Source organism: Penicillium psychrofluorescens (assembly GCF_964197705.1).
Source record: "Penicillium psychrofluorescens genome assembly, chromosome: 4".
Lineage (NCBI taxonomy): Eukaryota > Fungi > Ascomycota > Eurotiomycetes > Eurotiales > Aspergillaceae > Penicillium > Penicillium psychrofluorescens.
Genome location: NC_133442.1, coordinates 70,281 through 93,412, shown reverse-complemented (window position 1 = coordinate 93,412; position 23,132 = coordinate 70,281). Strand labels below are relative to the sequence as shown.

The 23,132-nt window shown below is 50.2% G+C and overlaps 9 protein-coding genes across 9 annotated transcripts; 5 read left to right on the top strand and 4 right to left on the bottom strand.

Moving 5' to 3' along the window:
• Positions 1–446: 446 nt before the first annotated feature.
• On the bottom strand, positions 447–2,056 carry PFLUO_LOCUS5823 (IMP 5'-nucleotidase; the record flags this gene model as incomplete). The annotated part of the gene is made up of 7 exons (XM_073783305.1): positions 447–530; positions 590–729; positions 785–1,579; positions 1,632–1,779; positions 1,838–1,873; positions 1,952–1,962; positions 2,032–2,056. The coding sequence occupies 7 exons, from the start codon at positions 2,054–2,056 to the stop codon at positions 447–449; spliced, it is 1,239 nt and encodes a 412-aa protein (XP_073639874.1).
• A 295-nt stretch (positions 2,057–2,351) lies between these two features.
• On the top strand, positions 2,352–3,098 carry PFLUO_LOCUS5822 (uncharacterized protein; the record flags this gene model as incomplete). Its single annotated transcript, XM_073783304.1, has 1 exon — positions 2,352–3,098. One exon carries the CDS (start codon positions 2,352–2,354, stop codon positions 3,096–3,098), a length of 747 nt encoding a protein of 248 aa, XP_073639873.1.
• Positions 3,099–5,556: 2,458 nt separating this feature from the next.
• On the bottom strand, positions 5,557–6,444 carry PFLUO_LOCUS5821 (uncharacterized protein; the record flags this gene model as incomplete). Its single annotated transcript, XM_073783303.1, has 1 exon — positions 5,557–6,444. One exon carries the CDS (start codon positions 6,442–6,444, stop codon positions 5,557–5,559), a length of 888 nt encoding a protein of 295 aa, XP_073639872.1.
• Positions 6,445–7,361: 917 nt separating this feature from the next.
• Positions 7,362–11,715, top strand: PFLUO_LOCUS5820 (uncharacterized protein; the record flags this gene model as incomplete). The annotated part of the gene is made up of 12 exons (XM_073783302.1): positions 7,362–7,440; positions 7,469–7,716; positions 7,780–8,830; positions 8,949–9,504; positions 9,563–9,837; positions 9,885–10,060; positions 10,114–10,207; positions 10,268–10,575; positions 10,625–10,831; positions 10,896–11,055; positions 11,115–11,554; positions 11,617–11,715. 12 exons carry the CDS (start codon positions 7,362–7,364, stop codon positions 11,713–11,715), a joined length of 3,693 nt encoding a protein of 1,230 aa, XP_073639871.1.
• A 307-nt stretch (positions 11,716–12,022) lies between these two features.
• On the top strand, positions 12,023–13,280 carry PFLUO_LOCUS5819 (uncharacterized protein; the record flags this gene model as incomplete). The annotated part of the gene is made up of 2 exons (XM_073783301.1): positions 12,023–12,499; positions 12,558–13,280. 2 exons carry the CDS (start codon positions 12,023–12,025, stop codon positions 13,278–13,280), a joined length of 1,200 nt encoding a protein of 399 aa, XP_073639870.1.
• Positions 13,281–13,614: 334 nt separating this feature from the next.
• On the bottom strand, positions 13,615–14,657 carry PFLUO_LOCUS5818 (uncharacterized protein; the record flags this gene model as incomplete). The annotated part of the gene is made up of 3 exons (XM_073783300.1): positions 13,615–14,132; positions 14,190–14,405; positions 14,468–14,657. The coding sequence occupies 3 exons, from the start codon at positions 14,655–14,657 to the stop codon at positions 13,615–13,617; spliced, it is 924 nt and encodes a 307-aa protein (XP_073639869.1).
• Positions 14,658–16,311: 1,654 nt separating this feature from the next.
• PFLUO_LOCUS5817 (uncharacterized protein) lies at positions 16,312–16,781 on the bottom strand (the record flags this gene model as incomplete). The annotated part of the gene is made up of 3 exons (XM_073783298.1): positions 16,312–16,536; positions 16,595–16,668; positions 16,730–16,781. The coding sequence occupies 3 exons, from the start codon at positions 16,779–16,781 to the stop codon at positions 16,312–16,314; spliced, it is 351 nt and encodes a 116-aa protein (XP_073639868.1).
• A 345-nt stretch (positions 16,782–17,126) lies between these two features.
• On the top strand, positions 17,127–18,644 carry PFLUO_LOCUS5816 (uncharacterized protein; the record flags this gene model as incomplete). The annotated part of the gene is made up of 1 exon (XM_073783297.1): positions 17,127–18,644. One exon carries the CDS (start codon positions 17,127–17,129, stop codon positions 18,642–18,644), a length of 1,518 nt encoding a protein of 505 aa, XP_073639867.1.
• A 925-nt stretch (positions 18,645–19,569) lies between these two features.
• PFLUO_LOCUS5815 (uncharacterized protein) lies at positions 19,570–22,310 on the top strand (the record flags this gene model as incomplete). The annotated part of the gene is made up of 8 exons (XM_073783296.1): positions 19,570–19,756; positions 19,821–19,957; positions 20,016–20,348; positions 20,412–20,839; positions 20,895–20,921; positions 20,967–21,413; positions 21,462–21,762; positions 21,810–22,310. The coding sequence occupies 8 exons, from the start codon at positions 19,570–19,572 to the stop codon at positions 22,308–22,310; spliced, it is 2,361 nt and encodes a 786-aa protein (XP_073639866.1).
• Between the last annotated feature and the right edge of the window lie 822 nt (positions 22,311–23,132).

Genomic DNA, 23,132 nt, shown 5'->3' with positions numbered 1-23,132 from the left:
CATCCGTCCCTAATTCTCCTTGAGCCGTTTCCTCCTTTATGAACTTGTGGAATTATTTCTACATCGTTTTGGAAACCGTGACCGCTAGTGAGTTCTATGTCATGAGGTAGATGCATCATCAAACGAGTTCTGCTCCAAGCTCCACAGCCTCTGCTGGCGGTGGATGTCAATCATGTTTCGTATGGTGTGACGCAGCCCAAACTCCAGATGCTCGTCGATCTGAGAGATTACGATGATGCTTGGAACCTTTTGGTGATTGGTCTTAGACTTTATTTATGTTCTTGTCTTCTTCCAGAGAATTGGTTCCGAGGACTCTTGTGGATGTATCACAGATAGATAGATCTATCGAGAATACACCAACAAGCCGTCCTAAAATATCCGAGATCGCCGATCTCCCCCTTTCTTATCTGTTAATGCAACGAACGCAGTAGCAATTGACGTGAGGATTACGCGGCCATCTCCAACTCATCAAGCAGGTCGACGGTCTCGGCTGGGCTGGCAATCCACGCGGTTGCGGACGCAAGACGGGCCTAGTCACAGAGCATGAGTTGGAGCATTCTTGTATGGAGATGGGATGGACCACACAGACCTTGAAGTCGTTCGCCCCCGCCGACAGGAATTGATCGCCAACGTGCAAGGTCTCAGACGGGGAGATGCCGCCAAAGTACCGCTGGCAGGCGCGCACGCCCCAGGATTTGTCGCCAATATCGACAAAGACGTCGTTGCCACCTGGAAAAGGGTCAAGTCAGCTATCCCTCATTCAACAAAGAATTCCCTGCCCTACCGTTGAAAGCGCAAAATGGCAGCCGCGACCCGACCGCTGATCGTTCGACGGTGTTATGGGCCACCAGAACCGTCTCCTCCAGCTGTTCGCGATGCATTTTCTGTCCGTCCAATGGGTAGACGCCGACAGCGCGGTCTTTGCGCAGCACCGCAGCCGGGAGTTGTAGATTGGCGGCGCAAGCACGTAGAGCGGACTCGGCAATGTCCAGCAGCTCGGTGATGTCGTCGTCATGCCAGGCCCGCATCTCATCCAGCAACCACTCGCTGCGTGGCACATAGGCCAACCGATCCTTTGAGGCTTGATCGAATCGAAACAGAAAATTACTCTCGCCTCCCATCACAATGAGACCTTGCCGTTGCTCGGGAGTGAGAGTGGGCGAATCGTACACAGCATCCAAGAGCCCTTGTAGCCTTCCGTAGTACTTGGGCGCATCACTGTACCCGGCTGCGGTGACAATGCCAACCTTGCAGCCTAGCTGGAGCAGACGCAGGATTCGCGAGATGACCGGGTTATCAGTCGTCAGGCAAGCCCCGTCCTCATAGAGCGTCACATCCCCGTCAAACGTGACCAATTTCACCCCGCTGGAGCGGACCAAGGCTAATACTTGGGCCGTGTTCAGGATCAGACGGATGTCGTTGAAGGAGGGGGCGACAAATCGCCGCCGGCTGATGAACCGCTGCGCATCCTGATACTTGAATGCATCTTCCATATACAGCCGAGTAAAGAATGTGCCGATAGAGGGCACGAGTAGCTTGAGTTTGGACTTGCCGGGCTCGTTGTGACGGGTGTGGTGGACTACGAACAGGCCTGAGCCCACCAGATCCGCTGAATGATCGGGGTTACTTACTGTGGTCAAGGATCAAGTTCTCGACATCACGCATGATCTCCGCATAGCGCTGGTGGGTGTCGGCAGCGGCGGTTTTGAGGCCCTCGCTATGTTCGTGATAGATGGTGGTAGGCTGCGAATGCAGCACAAAGGGCACGGCCAGGAGGCCCTAGGAGTGGGCTGAGCCATGATTGGTCTTGCACGGAGTGACTGAGGGATCAACTCACTTTGATCCATTCGATCAGTTGATCGCGGCGATGGGTCTAGCGCAGTCAGCGAGCAGTTGGTGGGCAGGGGGGTCAGTCTAGCGCGCGTTGGTTAGAGAGGTAGGTAGTGGTTACCTTGAGCGCATCTACGGTTGATGGAGGATCAGCACTAGTTCAAGGGCATCTGGATTCGTTAGTGGGAGGATTCAACGTACATTCGACACGATAGCGAGACGTCATGATGGCCACCGGGGGGGGAGGGCAATAATTCTTGATTGAAGAAGAGATGCGAACCGTGGTGGGCTGGACCGCGCACGTCCCCTCGATCGGAGTTCGGACTGAGCGGCCTGACTCATGGTGATTGACCGTGGACGATCTATACGATGCCGATCCCCGTCCTGGTTATCAGCTAGGCAGCACTGGATGGCGAAGGGCTGGATGGGCCCCGGAGGCATTTCAGAACGGCCGTGGTTGATCTCCTTATTTATTGTCCTGCCTGTGTGCCAAACTATCGCACGCACCACTGACTCTCGCCATGGACTACAATCCCCACGACCTTCCACCGGCCTACACATCCTCGCCAGAGAACGTCCAAGCAGACGACTTTAACAAGAAATCCCAATCGCCCGTCTTGCTTCCCCATGCCGAGGATCCCGGCTTCGCCCTCGCATCGGCCTTATCTCGGGGTCTTCAGGTACCCTCTCGCTCCGATGCCTGTTCCTCTGGCTTTGACTACCCGGAGGAGTTGGCTTCTCACGGAATTACTGCTACCCACTGGGCGCAATTCACCCAGAGGATCTCTGCCGAAGCTAAGCTGTCGCGCCAGCAATGGAAGGTCGTCATCGGCAAGGGCTTGGGCACCTTGGCCGTGGGCGGCCTGATGTTCGGGTTCTTCGGTGCCATCCCAGCGTTATTCATTGCGCGCCATGCTCGTCGCCGTCAGGAGCAGCGAAACTTGGTCGCGGCGATGGCGGGAATGGAAAACCAACGACTGGCCCGCCACATCGCCAATTGGAATGAGACGTTCTTCCAGTCGCGGGGGGTCTTGATCCGCGTCGATCTACCCGATGAGTATCTGGACGAGATGGACGAGATGGATGTTGGGACGAGCCGGCCACCGCCCTGCGCAGATCAGCGGGCTCGAGCAAAAGCAGCACTCAAGGCAAGGATTGTGGTTATTCCCCTGAACAAGGGAATGTCATCGGCTCGCTGCGAGTCAACAGGGAGAGTAGATGGAGGCTTTAGGGATAATGAGACAAAAGAAAAAAACCGGGCGCTGTAGGTCTTGCCCGAGATTCTTGAATTGATTGGAAACCAAACACATATTACTGCGAAATTTCGTTCATCATGATCCTAGAATACTCATAGAGTCAAACTATCAGCTTTATAGCGCCAGGATTGTTTATCAAACTTCTACCGTGACACCTTGCTTTTCGACATGATTAGCGGATCTGGGGCTTTCTGCCGTCTTGTCCGTTCTCTCATCGACGGCCCGGCCGCGCGCCTCCACGTCTCGGTTCCCATGGCGGCCGATCTGGTATCAAGACAGGACAAAGAGACGCTCCATGCTCTCGAGGGACCGACCAGCCATTTCTAGGATACGGAACCACACCAACAAGCCTTCAAGAACAGTGATAACTGCAAATAATCAGAATGTGCCCTTGAGGTTGATGCCGCCGCTGATAATGCGGAGTAGCATGTTCGAGACTGCTTCCACCTTGCCTATCTTGACCAAATACCAGGGCGACTCACTTTGGAGGAAGGAGAGTAGAAGTACAAGGCCTGCAAAGGTGATATGCAAGCTGGTCGGGACCTCCAATCAACATATCAGTATCTGGTGTAGAGCTTCGCGTGCTCCTCAACATACCCATCGGTTGTGTGTGTTGTCTTTCATGTTTTAGGGTACATCAAAGTTGCAAATATTACGCTGAGAGCATCATAGCATGGTGTACACATAGCCTAGCCTTCCCTTGTTGCATATGAAGATAGAAACGCCCAGAATCCACAACAGACACAGCTGGCGCGTGGCCTAAATTCGGGCCGATGCGATTACAGGTTGTGTGGGACGATTTAGGGCCCCTCGATCTTGATATCAGCTGGGGATATTGATTGCCCGAAGTTCCCCAAAACCAAAGATTCTGGGAGAGAATTAGTGGGGCCTAGAACTGGCCCGGGAGAGTATTTCCTCAGTACATATCCCCAGACTCAAATGCCTTCACAGTTGGTACCATTCCGACAAGGGCTCCAAAGAAACAAACTGCGGTTTTTACCCACAGTTATTACGAGGTTCATCATTGAGCTGCGCTGAGAGTAGCAAAAGGAGAATCAATCAGGGGATGGGAGCATCCATCGACGGATAGAGTGAGAAGAACGCTTCCAGATCCATGGTAGAAAAATCAAAGTTCCAACCCATGTCGGATTGTGTAAAGTCAAGCAAATCCTCATCAGATCCAATGGAACCGATCGTGTCAAGTATCTCTACCTGGGGAAGGCTTGATTGAAATGCCGATAAATCCGCATGTGACCCTAATACATGAGGTGGGCTTGCGAGGCCAGTCATTGTCAAATGCTGACCATGCCCAGTGGTGGGCTCTTGAGCTCTCATCGGAGATACCAGTGAATTGACGTCATGCCTGTTGCCCTGCTTTGGGTAGGATGTCCACTCGTATGAGGGGTTGATCTTTCGCAATACAGTTTGTATAGCCGAAATGGTGCTGGTTATGGGATCACCGGCTCTCATTGTCGACAAATTCTGCAATGCAGCATAGACCCATGGCAAATGGACCGAGGCGGAGTTTGGGTCATGAAGGAAGTTGTATATCAATGTGAAGCAAGCGCTTCCCATAAAATATCCATGATAACGCAGTTGCTAGTGCTTAGTTAGCTTCAAAAACGATACTTTTCGGGCAAAATCAGATAGCATTACCCTAACAAGATCGTTGACATGGGATGCTTCGCATATGTGGTGGATTGTTCTTTGCGCTGCAGTGAGTGCGTGAGTGCAGGCTTCGTTTAGCCATGAGGGAGTCTCTGTGGGCCGATTTGCTCCACCAGTCGTGGACCGATGCCGTGACATTTTCATATCCCGCTGCCAACGTCCACGAAAAATGAGAAATGGGCGAAACGTTAAGAGAAGAGTATGATAATACACTATAGATCCTCAGCTTGGTCCTCTCAAGGAGATCTAGAATGGACTCACAAGTGGTGAAAATTGTTTGCCGAACTCCAAGAGATCCTGTCTGTATGGCCGCACATAATCCAAACCCTAGAGTTTGCTCTAGCCGTCTCTCATGGCTACGCAGGTCTTCCGCAATCGATCGAGCCACCTTCCACATGTGCAGCAGAGATTCGTGCCGTTGCCCATAAATTTGGTCGGCCGACTTGGAAATCGTTTGAGACAAATGCACCAGTAGCCGAATGAAAGGGTCCTGCGTACTCTCTGTCGCAATATCTTTCAGAGACATGGAAGTTGGTCGGCCTAGATGAAAACAAAACCATCTATCCACCCAGGTTAGAAAAGTAATTTGGAATCCAATAGAAGACCGGCATACGTCTCAAAGAAATAGAGAGACCACAGGGTCGTTCGTCGTTCATCTATGCTTTTCTGGCTCTGCATGTCATCATTGGGTGCATCCTTATGCAGGCCAGCTGATAGGGCCTTGCGAGCAGCACATCCGAGATGCAGAAAAGTCGAATTTGGGCGCCCTTGTTCACTCTGAAAATGAGCGTAATGAATTGAGTTAGTGGAGGGCCGGGCTCACGTTCCCATAGGCAGAACTTATCATAAGCAATGATATTTGGATCATCTGATGGTTGACCACATCATCGAAGGCGGCCACTGAAGCCTTTACTCGTTCAAAAAGTACGTCGCCCCAAGCATAGTACTCCGTGCCAAGAGACCCACATGCCAGTGCTAGCAAGATAATAGCCTGGGTGAGTGTGTCTGGATGAATGGACGGGGAAGGATTGTAGAGTTGATCCAAGACATGCTCGAAGTCAATCTTGGGACGATATGGCATGAGGTGGTAGAGAGTTGACAAATGACGGGAGAGAAATAACTTGGCCAGCTCATATGGGAGGAAGGTCAAGGAAACCTCCCCAGCGTTGGGTCCCCTCCCCGCCTCATGAGTATCCGGGGTGCCGAAGAATATACGACGGAAACTGAAGAGGTCCAGGCCGGCTCCAGCTTCCTCGACCTGGCCGGAGGGAGCTGGAAGCTGCGTTGGATGATTAGAGACCAGGCCTCGATAAATATGCTGCATCAAGGAGAAATGCGATGTTGGGCCATAGTACAGCTGAATCTGGCACGAAGGCGATGCCATGTGTGTTGCTGACACACTATTGGGAAAATCGTGCATGAGGGTCGAGCTTTGCCCAGACTGGGGCAAGCTGGGCGAGACAGGTCGTGAGCGGGGCTCTCTCTCACTGGTCTCGACATGCTGCTGGGATTTGGCATCATTCCTCTTCTTGCGTTGCCGAATGAAATCGCGATATAAACACGGAGTGCTACGCAATTGACACGTCTTGCAGGGACTGAGGCCGTTGCAGCGGATCTTGCGCTTGCGGCATTCCTGACACGCTTTCGGGATTCGCCAGGCCGATGGGGCTGTCGTGGAAGTCTCAGCCATATCCGAAGGAGAGTCGAACGGGAGAAAGAATAGTCCGTCGTTGGTCCGTTGACCGAGTGTGGGTGACCACGCACGTGATTTTCCGGATGTTCGGATATCGAAGGCACGACCGGGAGTGACGGACGGGAGAAGTATACAGGTGAGGAACATCTCAAGATGGGTTTTACGTATTTCTGCCAGAGCCCGGAAAGGCGCGTTCGGGTTATATCCGTGCCATTTGCCGTGGTGGGTTCGATGGGGTTAAATAGCAAGCTGAGATTGGTGGGTTTCTGTTCTGGATCGACTGGGACCGGAAGTACGGGTTTAGATCTAGAAAAAATCGCAACGATAGTAGTTTTTCTATGTTATAAGAATTTTAGTTCCTCGGAATCTGAGTGTCCTTGACCTCAGCAAATTGACTTTCAGATATTGCCTGCCATACATATCGCACTCTCACTCAATTGCAGTAAGCCATGCAAATTCCATCGTCTGGAACGGCCACACCAGCCGATATAGAGGACGGACGTGGCCAAATTCAAAAGCGATTGACGGTTACCTTCCGCAATCTCTCGGTTCGAGTGATGGCACCCGATGCGGCATTGGGAAGCACGTTATGGTCAGAGGTCGATCCCCGCCAGTTTAGTGGGCTATTCAAAAGCAACCAAAGGCCCAAAAGGGTGCGAATACGAAGATCATGCTTTCTGGCAATGCAGACTGACAAGCCGCTAGACAATTTTGAAGGACATCTCGGGCCAGGTAAATCCGGGTGAAATGGTACGTTCTGCTTGGCATGGCTCAGATGAATATAGTCGCTTATTTTCATTGCACAGCTGTTAGTGCTTGGTCGTCCTGGATCTGGTTGTACATCCCTTCTACGTGTCCTGTCCAATGATCGGGACTCGTTCGACGAGATTGTCGGTGATATCAGATATGGAAGCATGAGCCATAAAGAGGCCCAGCGTATTCGCCAACAGATCATGTTCAACAATGAGGGTATTCGGAATCAACCAGGGCAATGTGAATCCCCCTTGCTGATTGAAGTTAGATGATTTACATTTCCCAACCTTAACCGTGAACCGTACGATGAAGTTCGCGCTTCGCAACAAAGTTCCTAATGAGCGCCCTGAGCACATGGAAAAGCGGGAGCGATTTGTGCAGGAGACGAGGACTGACATCCTGCAGTCTTTGGGTATCGAACATACCAAGAAAACTTTGGTCGGAAACGAATTCATTCGAGGGGTGTCCGGAGGGGAACGGAAAAGAGTTTCGTTGGCCGAAGTTATGGCGGGCCAGGTATGACTCGTTCAAATGTAAGACTTTGTGCAGAGAACAGATGGCTGATACACCATCCAAAAGAGTCCAATTCAGATGTGGGACAATCCGATCCGGGGTCTCGACTCCAAATCCGCGGTGGAATTTGCGCGAATGTTACGGCGCGAAGCAGATGAGAACCAGAAAACAATACTCGCGACAATGTATCAAGCGGGAAACAGTATCTACGACGAATTCGACAAGATTCTGGTGCTGGCTGAAGGACGCGTGACGTACTATGGAGCTCGAAATCTTGCGCGGAAATACTTTGAAGACCTGGGGTTCATTTGTCCCCAAGGCGCCAATATTGCCGATTTTCTTACCTCGGTCACGGTCACCACCGAACGCATCATTCAGCCTGGAAGAGAAGACACAGTCCCCAGCACACCGGAGGAGTTCGAATCTCAGTATATCGAAAGCTCCATCTTTCAAGAACAACTAAGCTCCATGAAGCCACCCGAGAAATTGGGCTACGAGGCGGAGGACATGATGATGGCAGTGGCAAGTGAGAAACGGAAGCAGCATGTTCCTCGCCAGCAAAGCGTTTACACAGCCACAATATGGGACCAAATTGGGGCCTGTACTCTGCGACAGTTCCAGATAATGTGGGGAGACAAATTTTCCCTGGTCATTAAAGTCTCCTCTGCGACCATTCAAGCTCTGGTGTGCGGTAGTCTGTTCTATAATCTCCCCGAAGACAGCTCTTCCATTTTCATGCGCCCTGGTGTGCTTTTTTTCCCGGTCCTTTATTTCCTCCTCGAGTCCATGTCCGAGACCACCGCATCATTTATGGGCCGTCCGATTCTCTCTCGCCAGAAACGCTTTGGCTTCTACCGTCCCACAGCCTATTGCATCGCAAATGCCATCACCGACATTCCTGTGGTGGTAATTCAGGTTACCTGTTTCTCTCTCATCTTATATTTTATGGCAGCACTCCAAATGGATACCGGTCGCTTTTTTACTTTTTGGATTATCGTTATTGCCCAGACTCTGTGCTTCATCCAGCTATTCCGCTCCGTCGGCGCGGTGTGCAAAAAGTTTGGCAATGCCTCAAAAATTTCGGGGTTGCTGTCCACCATTTTCTTTGTGTACGGAGGTAAGTGAATTGAAAGAACTATTGGGGGAAAAAGTACTGAAAAATAGGTTGCAAGGATATCTTATTCCTTTTCACAAGATGCATGTCTGGTTTCGGTGGATATTCTATCTTAATCCAGGCGCCTACGCGTTTGAAGCACTCATGGCCAATGAGTTCGTCGGGCGGCAGCTGAAATGCGTTCAGCCGGATTACATCCCATATGGGACCTCATATTCAAGTGATGCATCTCCTTATCGGGGATGTTCAGTCCCGGGCAGCGACGAGAACGGAACCATTGATGGAGCGACATACATCCACGAGCAATACAACTACTCTGTTCATCATATATGGAGGAGCTTTGGCATTATCGTGGGATTTTGGGCTTTCTTCATTTTCTTGACTGCTGTTGGATTCGAACTGCGAAACAGCCAAAGTGGATCGTCAGTTCTGCTCTACAAGCGCGGGAGTAAAAAGAGCCTCTGTCGCAACGAAAGCAGCGAGCAGTCTGCTCAGAAAAAGGGAGACTCAATGGCACTGTCTGGATCTGTGAAGCATTCGACCTTTTCATGGAGCAACCTCGATTATCACGTCCCTTTCCACGGTGAAAAGAAGCAGTTGCTGAACAAAGTGTTTGGCTTCGTTAAGCCGGGAAGCCTCGTGGCGTTGATGGGAGCCTCGGGAGCAGGGAAAACAACGTAGGTGCGAAATCGACCCCTGGCCGTCTCTTCATCAATGCTTAGTACGTATCTGCAGGCTTTTAGATGTCCTCGCCCAACGGAAAGATAGCGGAGAGATCTATGGCTCAATCCTCATTGACGGCCGACCACAGGGGATCAGCTTCCAAAGAACAACTGGCTATTGCGAGCAGATGGATGTCCACGAAGATACCGCAACTGTGAGAGAAGCTTTGGTTTTTTCTGCCGTTCTTCGACAGCCATCTACCATTTCCTATGAGGACAAGATTTCCTATGTCGATCATATTATTGAGCTTCTGGAGCTGAGTAGTATCAGTGATGCGCTGATTGGAGGTAAGTTCTTTGACTCTCATCATCTTCCAGCTGTTGACCCCATGAAGTGCCTGGTGCGGGTTTGAGCATCGAGCAACGGAAGCGAGTAACCCTAGGGGTTGAGCTTGTGGCCAAACCGACTTTGCTGTTCTTGGACGAGCCAACATCTGGCTTAGATGGCCAGTCAGCTTACAATATTGTTCGCTTTCTTCGAAAGCTTGTGGATGGAGGTCAAGCTGTTTTGGTAAGAACGTCGAACTCCATTTTATACATTACCGACATCCTAACGGATAAAAGTGCACAATTCACCAGCCATCGGCCGTCTTATTCAATGCTTTTGACGGTCTTCTCCTTCTGGCCAAGGGTGGAAATATGACATATTTTGGAGAAAGTAAGCATATGATGACATGGTTCTTTATCATGGTTCTTTATTAAGCTAATATCCTTTTAGCCGGAAAAGACTCACACAAGATCTTGGATTATTTTGCCCGTCACGGTGCCCCGTGCCCACAGGATATCAACCCAGCCGAGCACATTATCGATGTGGTCCAGGGCAAGGCTTCGGGACAGATTGACTGGGTCGAAACGTGGATTCAATCAGAGGATCGCAAAATGGCACTCGCCGAGCTTGAATCTCTAAACGAAACCAGTAGATTGGACCCCAGTTATGTGGAGGATACGGCGGACTATGTAACTTCTCATTGGTTCCAGTTTGTTACAGTCTCTAAGCGCCTCACGGTCCAAATTTGGCGTTCTCCGGTATGTGATATATAATTTGCTTTTGCACAACCACTGACATATTCTCCAGGATTATATGTGGAACAAAATTATTCTGCACATTTTTGCTGCGCTTTTCAGTGGATTTACTTTTTGGAAGATTGGAGATGGCACCTTCTCTCTCCAGCTGCGATTGTTTGCCATTTTCAACTTCATCTTCGTGGCCCCAGGATGTATCAATCAGATGCAACCCTTCTTTCTGCACAATCGTGACATCTTCGAGACACGTGAGAAGAAGGTACGTTTAACTAGCTGGTATTTATTATGACAGCAATGGCTCTAACATACCGCTTGCCTTAAAGTCGAAGACATACCACTGGATTGCTTTCATTGGAGCCCAGACAGTCACCGAAATCCCATACCTCATAGTTTGTGCCACTCTATACTTTCTGTGTTGGTACTTCACGGCAGGGTTCCCAAACTTGTCTAGCATCTCCGGTCACGTTTATCTCCAGATGATCTGTAAGTGTTTAAACATATAATCCGCGTCAATCAGCAAATATCTCTAACTGCACAAATAGTGTACGAGCTCTTGTACACTTCCATTGGTCAGGCAATCGCAGCATACGCGCCTAATGAATACTTCGCTGCTGTCATGAACCCCGTCTTGATTGGGGCAGGCTTGATCAGCTTTTGTGGTGTGGTCGTCCCATACACCCAGATGCAACCCTTCTGGAGGTATTGGATATACTACCTGGATCCATTTACCTACCTTGTCGGCGGTCTTCTTGGCGAGGTATTATGGGATGTTCCTGTGACATGTGAGCCGTCAGAATATGTGCACTTCAATGCTCCCTCTGGTCAGACCTGCGGGGATTACATGGCCGAATTTCTGGCATCACAAGCCGGCTATCTCCTGGATGCAAATTCCACCAGAACCTGCTCGTTCTGCCAATATTCCACGGGCGCAGACTACGCCCAAACCTTCAATCTCAAAGAAAAATACTATTCTTGGCGAGACGTGAGTGTACCTTCCACTGCTTGATTTCTGGTTTGCTGATCATATATCCTCTTAATCAACAGACTGGTATCACAGCATTGTTCTGCGTTTCCTCGTATGCCTTGGTTTTCCTGATGATGAAATTGAGAAGCAAAAAGACGAAGAGTGCTCGATCCGAGTAAATAATTGGGGCTAGAAAGGGACTGGGAAAATGACCGAGGATAGAAAGATCGAGACTGGGTAAGCCATGTTTCCCGCTACTAGCTACTTCGTATAGTTAGTACTTTAGTTGTATTCTTTTCCCCACAAATGTCTCCCCACCATTCTGATCCGCAATTTCCCCACATGTAGCTAGCTAGCCATTCTAGCGACAGCATCGGAGGCCGAATCCCCGATCAGACGCCAGTCTGCGCATCCCCGCATACACGCTTTTTTAAATCCACCTCTACTCTGAATACCTGGACTAACGATTGTTTTCTCTTCACAAACATGGCCCCCATCTTTCGTGCCGAGCAAATTGGCTCTCTCATGCGGCCTCCCAAGCTCTTAGCTGTGCGAGAAGCCGCTGGTGTGACAGCCCCGTACTCGCAAATCCCCAAAGAAATTCATGAATCAACCAAGGCTGCGATCGCTATGGCTGTGGCCAGGCAATTGGAGCTTGGTGTTCGCCCAATTATGTCAGGCGAATATGACCGCGTTGTGTTCTACTCCGGCTTTTTTGAGAACCTCGCCGGGATCGAGGTTATCAAAGCTGTACCAGTTCCTGAGGGTTATCGGACCAGTTTTCCCACAGTCAGGATCCTCCAGGAGCTTGGAATCTCTACTCGTGATTCGATTATGGCTGTGGACCGTATACGCCACACACATAGCCCTTACCTTTCAGAATGGCATGCTCTCCGAAGCCTCCTTCCACCGGAGCAGTGGTGCGAATGCAAACTGACAATGCCGCCTGTCACCCATGGCCATGTAAGCTGATGGATCAAGTCCATCTCTTTGGTTCCTGTACTTTACTGACGAAGCTTAGATGCAAATGGCTGCAGGTACTGCCTATCTCCCATCGGTCTATAAGGACGACCGCGAGTACTTCACCGATCTTGCAGCCGCGTATGCAGCCGAGTTTCGTGTGCTTTATGATGCGGGGTTGCGTTCAATTCAGATCGATGACCCATGTCTTTTATTCTTCGTGACAGATGAGTTCCGGTCAGGCTGTGAGGCAGATGGAGTTGATCCGGACGCATTGCTTGATCTATACATTTGGGCGCACAACCAATGTCTGGCGGGAAAGCCAGGTGATCTGCGTGTTGGCCTGCATCTGTGTCGTGGTAACATGGCAGGATCAACACATATCATGAGCGGGTCATACGAGCGGATCGCGAAAAAAATGTTTTCGGAACTCGAATACGATACCTATTATCTTGAGTACGATACTGATCGCGCTGGTGATTTTGAACCACTTCGTCATTTACCTATCGGGAAGAATGTGGTGTTGGGTGTCGTGTCAACCAAGTCACCAGACATGGAAAATATCGATGATCTCATTGCCAGGGTGAACGCTGCAGCGAGAATCATTGCCCAAGGGCAGGGTCGCAGCACCGCAGAGGTCATTGATACCTCTCTAGGTGTCAGTCCCCAATGTGGATTTTCTAGCATGAGTGCAGGCGGAGGGCGTGGGTTTACGATGGATCGGATGTGGGAGAAACTGTTGCTAGTCAAGCAATTGGCTGAACGCATCTGGGGAACCCAGTGAGACTACGAACAGTGAAAGGGTTGAGGATCTCGCTTATCCTATCACGTGACCCGTTCTGTCTAGATAGTCTTCTGGATAGCCTCGTCTTCCACACTGTAGACAATGTGACCCCCCGATTTAAGCACTTGTTTTCGACCTCACTGGGGATTCTCCGATGCCGAGATGTAAAGGATTTCGAAGCAAGAGAGAAAGTATGAATGATAAGTCTGCTTAGGATTTGATTTGTACAAGAGTGAGAGAGCAAGCGTACCCAAGAGTGGATGGTTCTTTACATGCCCGATGCATATTGCATGATAACCCAAGCGTTACGGATCATTTCTAGAAGCAGTCATCACTATGACGGCAGGCATGTAAGAATCTTGCTGAGCTTCTTGAGCGCGATAGCCTGTACAGTGGAATTGGCATCTTCTTTGGTACTAGACACTCCAACAGACACGCTCGCATAGCAACCAGATGTCAGTGACACGGCGATTTCACTAGGCAACCGCGAAGTGCCACATGTCGTCACGTCATCTGGTGTGATGAATGGTACGGCTATGTGGATGCGCGACAGGACGAAGGCGACGTCCTCTGGACTGGAGCATTGTGAAGCGGACACAGAAGGAAAGTTAACATTGAGCCATACATCCGACGGCAGATAGGGTTTCCCTGCTGCAATCAAGTGGTCGGTCAGGTTGGTTGCTAGCGCAGCATAGACATCACTGTAATTCGGTAGCGATGAAGAGTCGTTCCACGCCGTCTGGCTTCCAGTTGACCCGGAGAAGGCGATAGCCGGGATACCAGCGTCGTTGGCGGCGTAAGTGGCCGCCCCTACTGTCCCCGAAAAAAAGACTTCAAGGCCAATGTTATATCCTTGAACAAGCTATTAGTATCGCTTTTAGAAAAATATATGTTGGGATGGCAACATACCCACGTTGGGCCCCGCTACTGCTAGATCCGGGAGTGCACCGCCGAAGAACTGAAGCGAACGGTGACTGATGCCGTGTTTCATGGCAGTGACTGGGTATGAGTTGACATAGTTTAAGCGAGGTTGAGAGGCGTTGTATCCGACCGCGGGACTGCCGGCAGGGCAGCTGTTGAATTCGCAGGGCTTGGTGAGCTTGGTGGGAGCCTTCTGGGAGGATCCTATGGTCACCAAAGTGGATGAGTATCAAGTAAGGCATTCGGGAGCACTTGGGCACACGGACCTGTTCCGCTTTGGTTCTCGGCAGGTGCCGAGACCACGACTGAGTGTCCGGCTGCTGTCAATGACTGGAAAAGCGCCCGGATATTGGCTTCGGCCCAGCCATCATCGTTGGAGGAGACGATATTAATGGCGCGGGTGGGCGCTAGGAGGGACAGAGCGGCCAAAAGAGTAGCCAGCGAGTTAAAGCGCATATTTGACCGTACCTACACCACTTGCAAGCATCGAGAATCTTTCGCAAGCAGACCCCAAGCGTTAGTTATAAACCATTTAAAACGGTGTTTCCAAGCGATGATAATGCGCCCCTTTTTGCACACGCAAGATGCCGATCTTATACCTTATTTGGCCTTACCTCGGGAAGTTTGCAAACAAAAAAGATCCAGGTCGAGCCGCATAGTCAATTTTTCCAGCATTGGTTATACATAAGATGAATCTAGTATAAATCAATAGTCAAGAAATCGGTTGTTCGTGGTATTGTAGTCTAAATTGACCTGCCTGTTCGCTTAGGTTATTGTAATCGTCGCCGAGCAACTGTATATATTTCGGCCTTTTCATGTTTAACGTATGTCCGTTTCCTTAGAATCCTGACAGGGAGCTGGCTAAGAAATACAGAATTGCCTTTTGATGCGCCTTGGGTGATCCGCCGTAGTAGAGCCTTGACATGGTGTCTCCCAGGCCCTTCTTCTGATGATCCGGAAGCACAGCCATGTCTGCGACATGAAAATACCAGCCCCCATTACCGATAACCTCTGTCCCATTCCGATCGGAGAGATGTCATTCTCGCGGGTAACGTAGCAACAGAACCAGCTGCTCGTTTCAAAGGTCGCGGCTTGGCAAGGGGGCTTAGAGGATAGACTGGCGACGGAGCGTAGCTGGAGATACTAGGCACGGTAGGGTATACCGCCCTGCTGGATGACGTAGCCAGTGGGCAGGTTGCGAAAAGCTGAAGCCATCGTGGCCAGCAATGAGAGAGTGTATGATTGTGGATTGGAATAATGGAAAAAGAAAAAAAAAGGAAGAACAAGCAAAAACGAAGTTCGAACTGAGTCGACTTGGCGTGCTGTTGCTTGCTGTGGCTGATTACGAGCATTACTATCTGTGACTGTAGTTATCTATGTATTTTCTCTATGTGCAGAAGACGAAGCTTATAGTAAAGCGTGCGCGCTCCCAGACGCTGCGGGATGGCGGAGTCCGCCAGGGGGTGTAATAGCCTTGATGTCCTCGTTCTTGGGCAGTGTTCTACTTCTGCCTCCCCGGGGCTTGTCAAGGGGGAGGCGCTGAAAGGAACACCAGGGAGTCCTACCTGGCTCACACTGGATTCTTGGAGCGACGGGGTGCCCCTGACCGGGGCGGCGGAGTTCTGGGATTGTGAGCGACTGCTCAACCGGGTGATTCTATTTCGCATCCGCCCTGTGCACGACCGAAGCACGGGTTTCATCAGCAGCAGCGAGCCACAGATAATGGCCATGTCCAATTCGAGGATCGTCCATAGCAGAGTCAATGAATTGCTGGCTGCACAAGGAAGAAAGAAGTTAGCGCCCATGTGGGAGCCGCCGTGGTATCACTCACAAGAGAGATTACTCGTCTGGTAGTGCCTGAGCTCGATCACACGCAAGACGCTGAAGATACAGATACTGCAGGAGAATGGAGTGAGTGGTGGTTCCGCGACCCGACCAGGATGAGAGAGCCTTACAAGCAGCCGACCGAGAACAATAGTGTGATCTCGGCTTTTTGGCGCATGGGCATTTGAAGCCGCCACACGATTGGGAATGGAAGACAAAGAATGAGCACATCTTGAACCATTGATAACACTCCAATCGTAGTGAAGAAGGTGTCCTGGCCAGCCATTTAATATCCAGGGATGTGCTTGATCCAAAAATACTGCACCGGCCAGCACTGGAAGGTGTTGCCCATCACCGCGGTCAATCCCCAGAAAACGATCAAGACGATGACGGCAGTTGCGCATTGGCCGAATCGGTCGACCGATCCCAACAGGTGGCGGAGAAAGAGGACGATGGGCACCTTCAAACAGACCTGGGCGGAGGGCCAGAACTTTTCCAGAACCCAGTTGGACTAAACGATCGATCGCGTGAAGACCTTCGTTGCCCATTCGCTCACAGGAAGCTCTTACTAGTGCAATGCGCAGTCGCCGCTCTTGGGGCAAGACCCAAATTGTCTGGCCAATGCCCAGGCCGTGATATGCGCCTAGGAGCGGAGCAGGGTCAGCCCCATGAGCCCTGAGTGCAGCTGGAAACTTGGGACTCACCGTACACAATACAGATCGCCACTCCGTAGGTGAAGAGGAGCCCGAGGTCCATCAGTGCATCTTCGATGCCTATCCCATGGACAATCAACTGGCGAGAGTAGACGCGAAGAAGATAAAAGACGGTTGCGATCGCCTTCCCCATGATGGGTATGATAATCAGCACGTTTCGCCAATGGTGTTAGGGGTGCATGGCAGCTCAAGGCCATCTTCCATGATGGATGATGGATGCGTGATATCGCATCAACACAGGCCGTGATATATATATGTGGACGTGCAGGGGAAAGCGACGACTTTCGCTGCTGCTCGTCGTTCGTTAGTGGTTGGCGACTGGTGACATCATCCACATCCTCGGCTGGTCCCGACCAGGAAACACCGACGATTCTGAGTTACCACCACCATGGAAGCGCTGGACGAGGAGCAGGTGCTAGCCCTGATTGTGCAGATCAAGGACTGGCAGGTCAATCACGGGTCGCTACTCAAGCTGATCCGCCGAGAATCTGTACACAGCTCTGTCGCGCACCCAGTCGGGGTCGCCGTAGTTCCCTCGGCCTTCCCCCGGTCGCACTTCCAGCATGCCCTAGATCTGCAGCAGACCTACAACGAGCTGTACTGTGCCGTAGCCGAGGACGCGCAATGGATCGGAGACACCATCAGGGACCTTATTCCCGTTGAGCCCCTGGCCGCTGCGCTTTGGGGCATTTATGAAGCAGCCGCAGCCGCCGGACCCGTCCAGCACATCTCGGCGGGCATCTTTCGCTCGGACTATATGTTGCATCGCGGCCAGGCCTCGGCCACAACCCTGAAGCAGGTCGAGTTCAATGCGTTCTCGTGTTCCGGGGCTGCCCATGCAAACAAAGTCGCGGACATGCATCGCTATCTGACGAGGACCGGAGCGTATCGCGCCAGAGGAGATGACACGGATTCCATCGATCTGGCCTCCCTGCCCCAGAACAAGAACATTCGATCGCTGGCCGCGTGCTTGGCAACAGCCCATGCCGCCTACGGACCGCGCAAATGCCCGCAAGCGACGCATACCGCAGTCCTGTTCGTGGTACAGCCCTACAACTTCAACATCGCGGATGAGCGGCCGATCGAGTACGCGCTGTGGGAGCAAGAGACGCCAGTACCGACATATCGCCTCGACTTCGGCCCAGAGGTCCTGGAACACACCTGGCTGACCGCGTCGCGTGAATTGCTCTTCCATCCACCCTGGCTGGGGTTGAAGGCACCAGTAGAGATTTCTGTGGTATACATGCGCGCGGGCTATGAAGCCCGCGAATATAATGCGATCGGGTGGGAAGCCCGTCTGCAGCTGGAGAAATCCGCCGCCATCAAGTGCCCTTCCCTTCTCTCGCATCTCTCCACCTTCAAAAAGGTCCAGCAAGCGTTGACCATTCCCGGTACGCTGGAGCGTTTTCTGCAGGACGACAAGGCCGCAGCGGTCCGGGAAACATTTGTGTCCGTCTTCCCGCTCGATAATTCGGAAGCAGGCACTCATGCTCAACAACTGGCAACTGATCCGGAACGGTCAGAGGGCTATATTCTGAAGCCGTCTTTGGAAGGTGGTGGGCATAACATTTTTGGCAGCGCAATCCCTGGGTTTTTAGCCTCCATCCCTCAGTCGACGTGGTCCTCGTATGTGTTGATGGAGCGCATCGACTCGCCCCACGGAATGAATATTCTGATGGGTCCGGCAGGGGTTGAAGGCGGAGAAGTGGTCTCTGAGCTTGGTGTGCTAGGATCGTGTTTGTGGCGGGCACCTGATGCGCCCGGTAGCCAATATACGCTCCTTAGCAATTCTGTTGCGGGTTGGACATTCAAAACAAAGCACGCGGATATCGATGAGATGAGTGTTGTGAAAGGGTTTGGATGCTTTGACACACCGCATTTGGTTGGCGATACTAATGTTCAATAATCTTCTAACATTGGCTTTTCGGCCATGTGGAATAGCAACCCATCCAGTGACTCTGGTCGTCTTTCTCAAGAGAATTTTCAATGCAGGAAGCAACATATCACTAGGCAAATCAACGAAGATAATCCAGTCATGCAAGATGATTGAGATATGTAACCCAATCCATGTCACTGTAGTGGAAACCCAATATCTGTTATCTATAAATCGGGTTGCACTATGTCAGACAGATTTTCCTATCATCTTGAGCTGGTTAAATCAGGATCACATCGAAACCTTTCAATCCACAGCTACAGCAACACTCGCATTTCAGACTAAACGGTCGATATATGTACTTTTTATGCCCTCCCTCCTGGGTAATTTAGCACTAGAGACCCAATTTTCGCATCCTATTTTAAGGTGTAAAAATTCAGTAATAAATTATGGTACAGCAACTTTATTGCCTCTACATGGAGGTGTGCCATTTGATTCTGCACGATCCTATGTGCCAAATGAGGAGTGATACACAACGGCAAAAGGAACGCCTGATTATTGAATAGGTGATCTACTAGTCATCTTTTTGCAACCATTTCATCAGTATTAGTACATGTATCTCAAGGACAATACTCCAATCAACGTAGCTTTTAACTAAACTCTAGTCAATCTGTCCTACACTAGATCACCCCACCTGATTATTTTCTAATAATATGCAGGTGAACGGCAATACTAGCGCATTTGCGCAAAAAGATAATTGAAAACGCAAAATGCGCTACAGGGTCTGAATATTACTTTATTATAGGTGATACCGCCTAAGTGGTGCCTTCCGGGCCTCTGGTATTTGCATATATAAGTATGACTGCTCCTTAAGAATCGAATTAGTTGTATAATTTTGATCCACTGACAAACATACTCAATCATTATATTGGCTTTGGGCTACATTGAACTTTACACCATGACAAAGATCGACTACTTCGTGAAGGGCACAGTGGGTGGCAGGAGCTCCGAAGGAGAAATTTACTCCAGACAGGAGATACATGATCTGTATAAAGACAAAAGCCAATGGCAATTGTATCTTCTAGGCCTGAGAAAGTGGTATGATATTCCTGCCGACCATCCCCTGTCATATTTTCAAATTGCCGGTACGTTTGATGTTCCCTACTTACCATATAAACTTCATGCGCTTATTTTGAACACATTTCCTAGGGATTCATGGCATGCCATACAAGCAATGGAATGAGGAGGAAACCCAGAAGATCGGCCTAAATGAAACAATTGGATACTGCACTCATACGACGGTTCTGTTCCCGAGTTGGCATCGGCCGTACCTGGTCATGTATGAGGTATGAATGAGTCGGCAGACCTAAGAACGTTCATCAATTCTCATCTATCCAATTGTAGCAACGACTGCAAGAAATTTTATTGCAAGAGGTCTTGCCCAAGATCCCATCCTCTGAGCAGGTGAAGTGGAGGAAGGAAATTGAAAAGTTCCGCGTTCCTTATTGGGACTGGGCCGCGCCTACTCCAGAGCTGCCGAAAGGCAAGGCCGCGTCGGATAAAATCAAGCGTGACTGGCTCCCACCTGACAGCTGGGAGGCCACTGTTCCTATTTTCATTCCAGGACATGAAGGACCGATTGCGAATCCCCTCTATAAATTTGCCATGCCAGGCGGTAAAACGATGGGAGACTATGGTGTTTCATTTCTTCAAGCTGACGAAAATGATAAGGTGCTTGTAAGTGTCTCGGCTGGTTGTCATATCCCAGACATCATGTTTAATTTCGCTAACCACACTCAGTATGGTAACTGCACTGGTCTTAGCCGATGCCCAAAAGCCAAATATTACGCTAGCACGGAAGTTCATACGGCAGAATACAAGAAGTGGCGGGAGGGCGAAATTGACAACGAACAGATTTACGCCAACTTCAAAGCCTTGCCGTGGGTCAATATTAGCGAGACAGATGATGCATCCAAAGAGATCCACGAGAAGTTTGCCAAATTTAATGGAGGAAGCAGGGCAGCAGAGAATGTGTATCGCATGTTCGCATATTCAACCAATTATGAGAACTTTGCCAGTGCGGGTGGCCTTGGTGAGGCCACTGCTGGCTCCAATAAGTTGCCGCAAGGGCATTGGTACCAGAGCTTGGAGGCAATTCACAACAGCATCCATTGGTGGGTTGGTGGTGATAACAATGGCCATATGTCCCAGGTACCCGTTGCTTCCTTGTGAGTATTTCTGCTCATCATCTAGCTGGCCATATCCTGACCGAGCTTCTTGCAGTGATCCTTTCTTCTGGTTGCATCATGCGTAAGTAATAGCTTCAATCTCACGGACTCTTGCGTGATCCAATAGTGACGACGAGTACAGGAATATTGAACGTTTTTTTTCCATGTGGCAATTTCTCCATAACGACGAGCCAGACTCAATTTGCTGGTTTGAAAAGCGGTCCGAGAAAGTGGCAAATACAAGTGGCCAGCCAGTCAATAAGGAAGGAAAAGTCTGGACTAAGGATCAAGGAGAGGAGAATGCGCTCAAAAGGGACCGCGGTCCGGATACGCCACTGACGCCTTTCCGAAAGAGTAAGGAGAGTAACCTTACATCCAATGATGTTAGGGACATTGCCAAGTTCAACTATACTTATCCGCAGCTGCAGCGCCGAGGCCGCAGTGATGCAAAGATCAAAGAAGACATCTGGACAGAGATTAATCAAAAGTATTCTCCCTATCGGAAACAAGTACTGAAGCAGGGAGCGAGCCAGAAGGGAGATTTGGAAGTTGTCGTAAACATTGAATACAATAAGTGAGTGACAAGAAACAAGAATTCAGCTCGCATCTCACACTAGTACAGATATCTGTTCGGAGGAAAGCCTTATGTCATCAAGTTGTACCTCAGACGTGGTCAGAATAGAGACCCACGGAGTGAACAGATTGGAGATATCTATAACTTCAGCGCGCCCGGGAAAAATGACAACGGAGAGACTTGCTCAAACTGTGTTCAGCAGGAGGCATCAGGTCTCCGATGCCGCGCACAGTTTACACTTAGCGATCTCAAGGCTTATTTTAAAGCGGTAGATCCCACTTTGGACACAGATGACGAAGATACCGTTGAAAGATTCTTGAAAGGGAGGCTTTATGTGATGGTTTATGCCGTAAGTTGTTCTCGTACATGTGGTTAAGCATTACGTGTTTGGCTAAGCCGACCCAAAAGACCTCTGGTCGCGCCATTGCCTTTCAACTTGGAGACAACAGCCAGCATGCACCCATCCAAGTAGCTATCGCTTCGACCCGTGTGCAATATAGCCAGGATGAGACAAAACGCAGCAATTTCGAGGGGTTCAAAACATTTCCGCAGCTGGCTGGTGATATGGCCAATTTGCTGTTGGTTCCTCCCGGCGCCTTGGTTTTGTCCTTGACTGGTAGTGTGCTCGGCACTTTAGACGAGAGTGGCCAGGTTGTTACTGCCGCTGGGAAACAGGCTCTACAAGATGTCACTGGCATTACCAACAGTGGATTTGATGACCTGTTAAAAATCGGATTTGGGACTGTTGCAGGACTTACGGGGGCTATCAGTAACACCACGACAATCCTCACATCAGCACTGGGTGGCAATGGCCGGGATAATAAGGCTCCTGGTAACAACGACGGCAGCGAGAACAGTGGGGGATTGGGGGGATTTGGTTCAGCTTTCGGGTTTTAGATGAGATTGCTATTCGCTTCACTTAACTAGTGTGATTTTGGTGGTTTTGTTTCGGAAAGATGGACGTGCCCAGATGATTTTACATAATACCAAAAAGATATGCGTTTCGCGGGAAGCAACAATTTATTACGTATGAGTCCGTTTCAAGGCTGACAAGAGTTTACTCTTGCAGAACAGGGGCGAACGGAATTTAATATTGGTTTTGTTGAGTTACATATTCAAAGAAAGTCCGACGCGAGACAAGCCTACTTAAATATCAGTTCTAATAGAGTAGCTTTAGGAGGAGAGATGGCAGCCCAGTGCTGCATTCTGCTACAACTACTGATCTTTTCTCCCGGATCACCGGCTCCACCCCCTATCTTCCTCTTCGATCTCCTGTGTATATCCGTTGTCATACCGTTGGGGCATTTGGTCCTTGCTGTTGTCTAATTTGGAAGATTACAGGGCCCGTATGACCGACGAGAATCTAGTGACAGTATTTGCGGCTGGGATCGCCGCTGTCAAGTGAAGTTAATCCAACATGACAGCACCGAGGCTTGACTAGCCGGTGGGTCACCAACTGTCAAGGAACCGGAGAGTGGGGCCCCGGAGCTTGGCGGCCCCCCCGAGAGCCTAATGGGGGCTGTTCACTGGCGATCAGTGGGAAGCGAGATACACCTCCGGGTCTAGCCTTCAGGAATACCTTTTTTTGTCCAATTGGGGCTCTTGTTAGATTTTTGACGGATCAGACTAGATACCATTTTGGGCCCAAGGAAGTGGACAAGCCCCTTGTCAAGGCAACTGTCAACGGTCGACACTCTTGTCACTGGGTCTTCTTGGTCT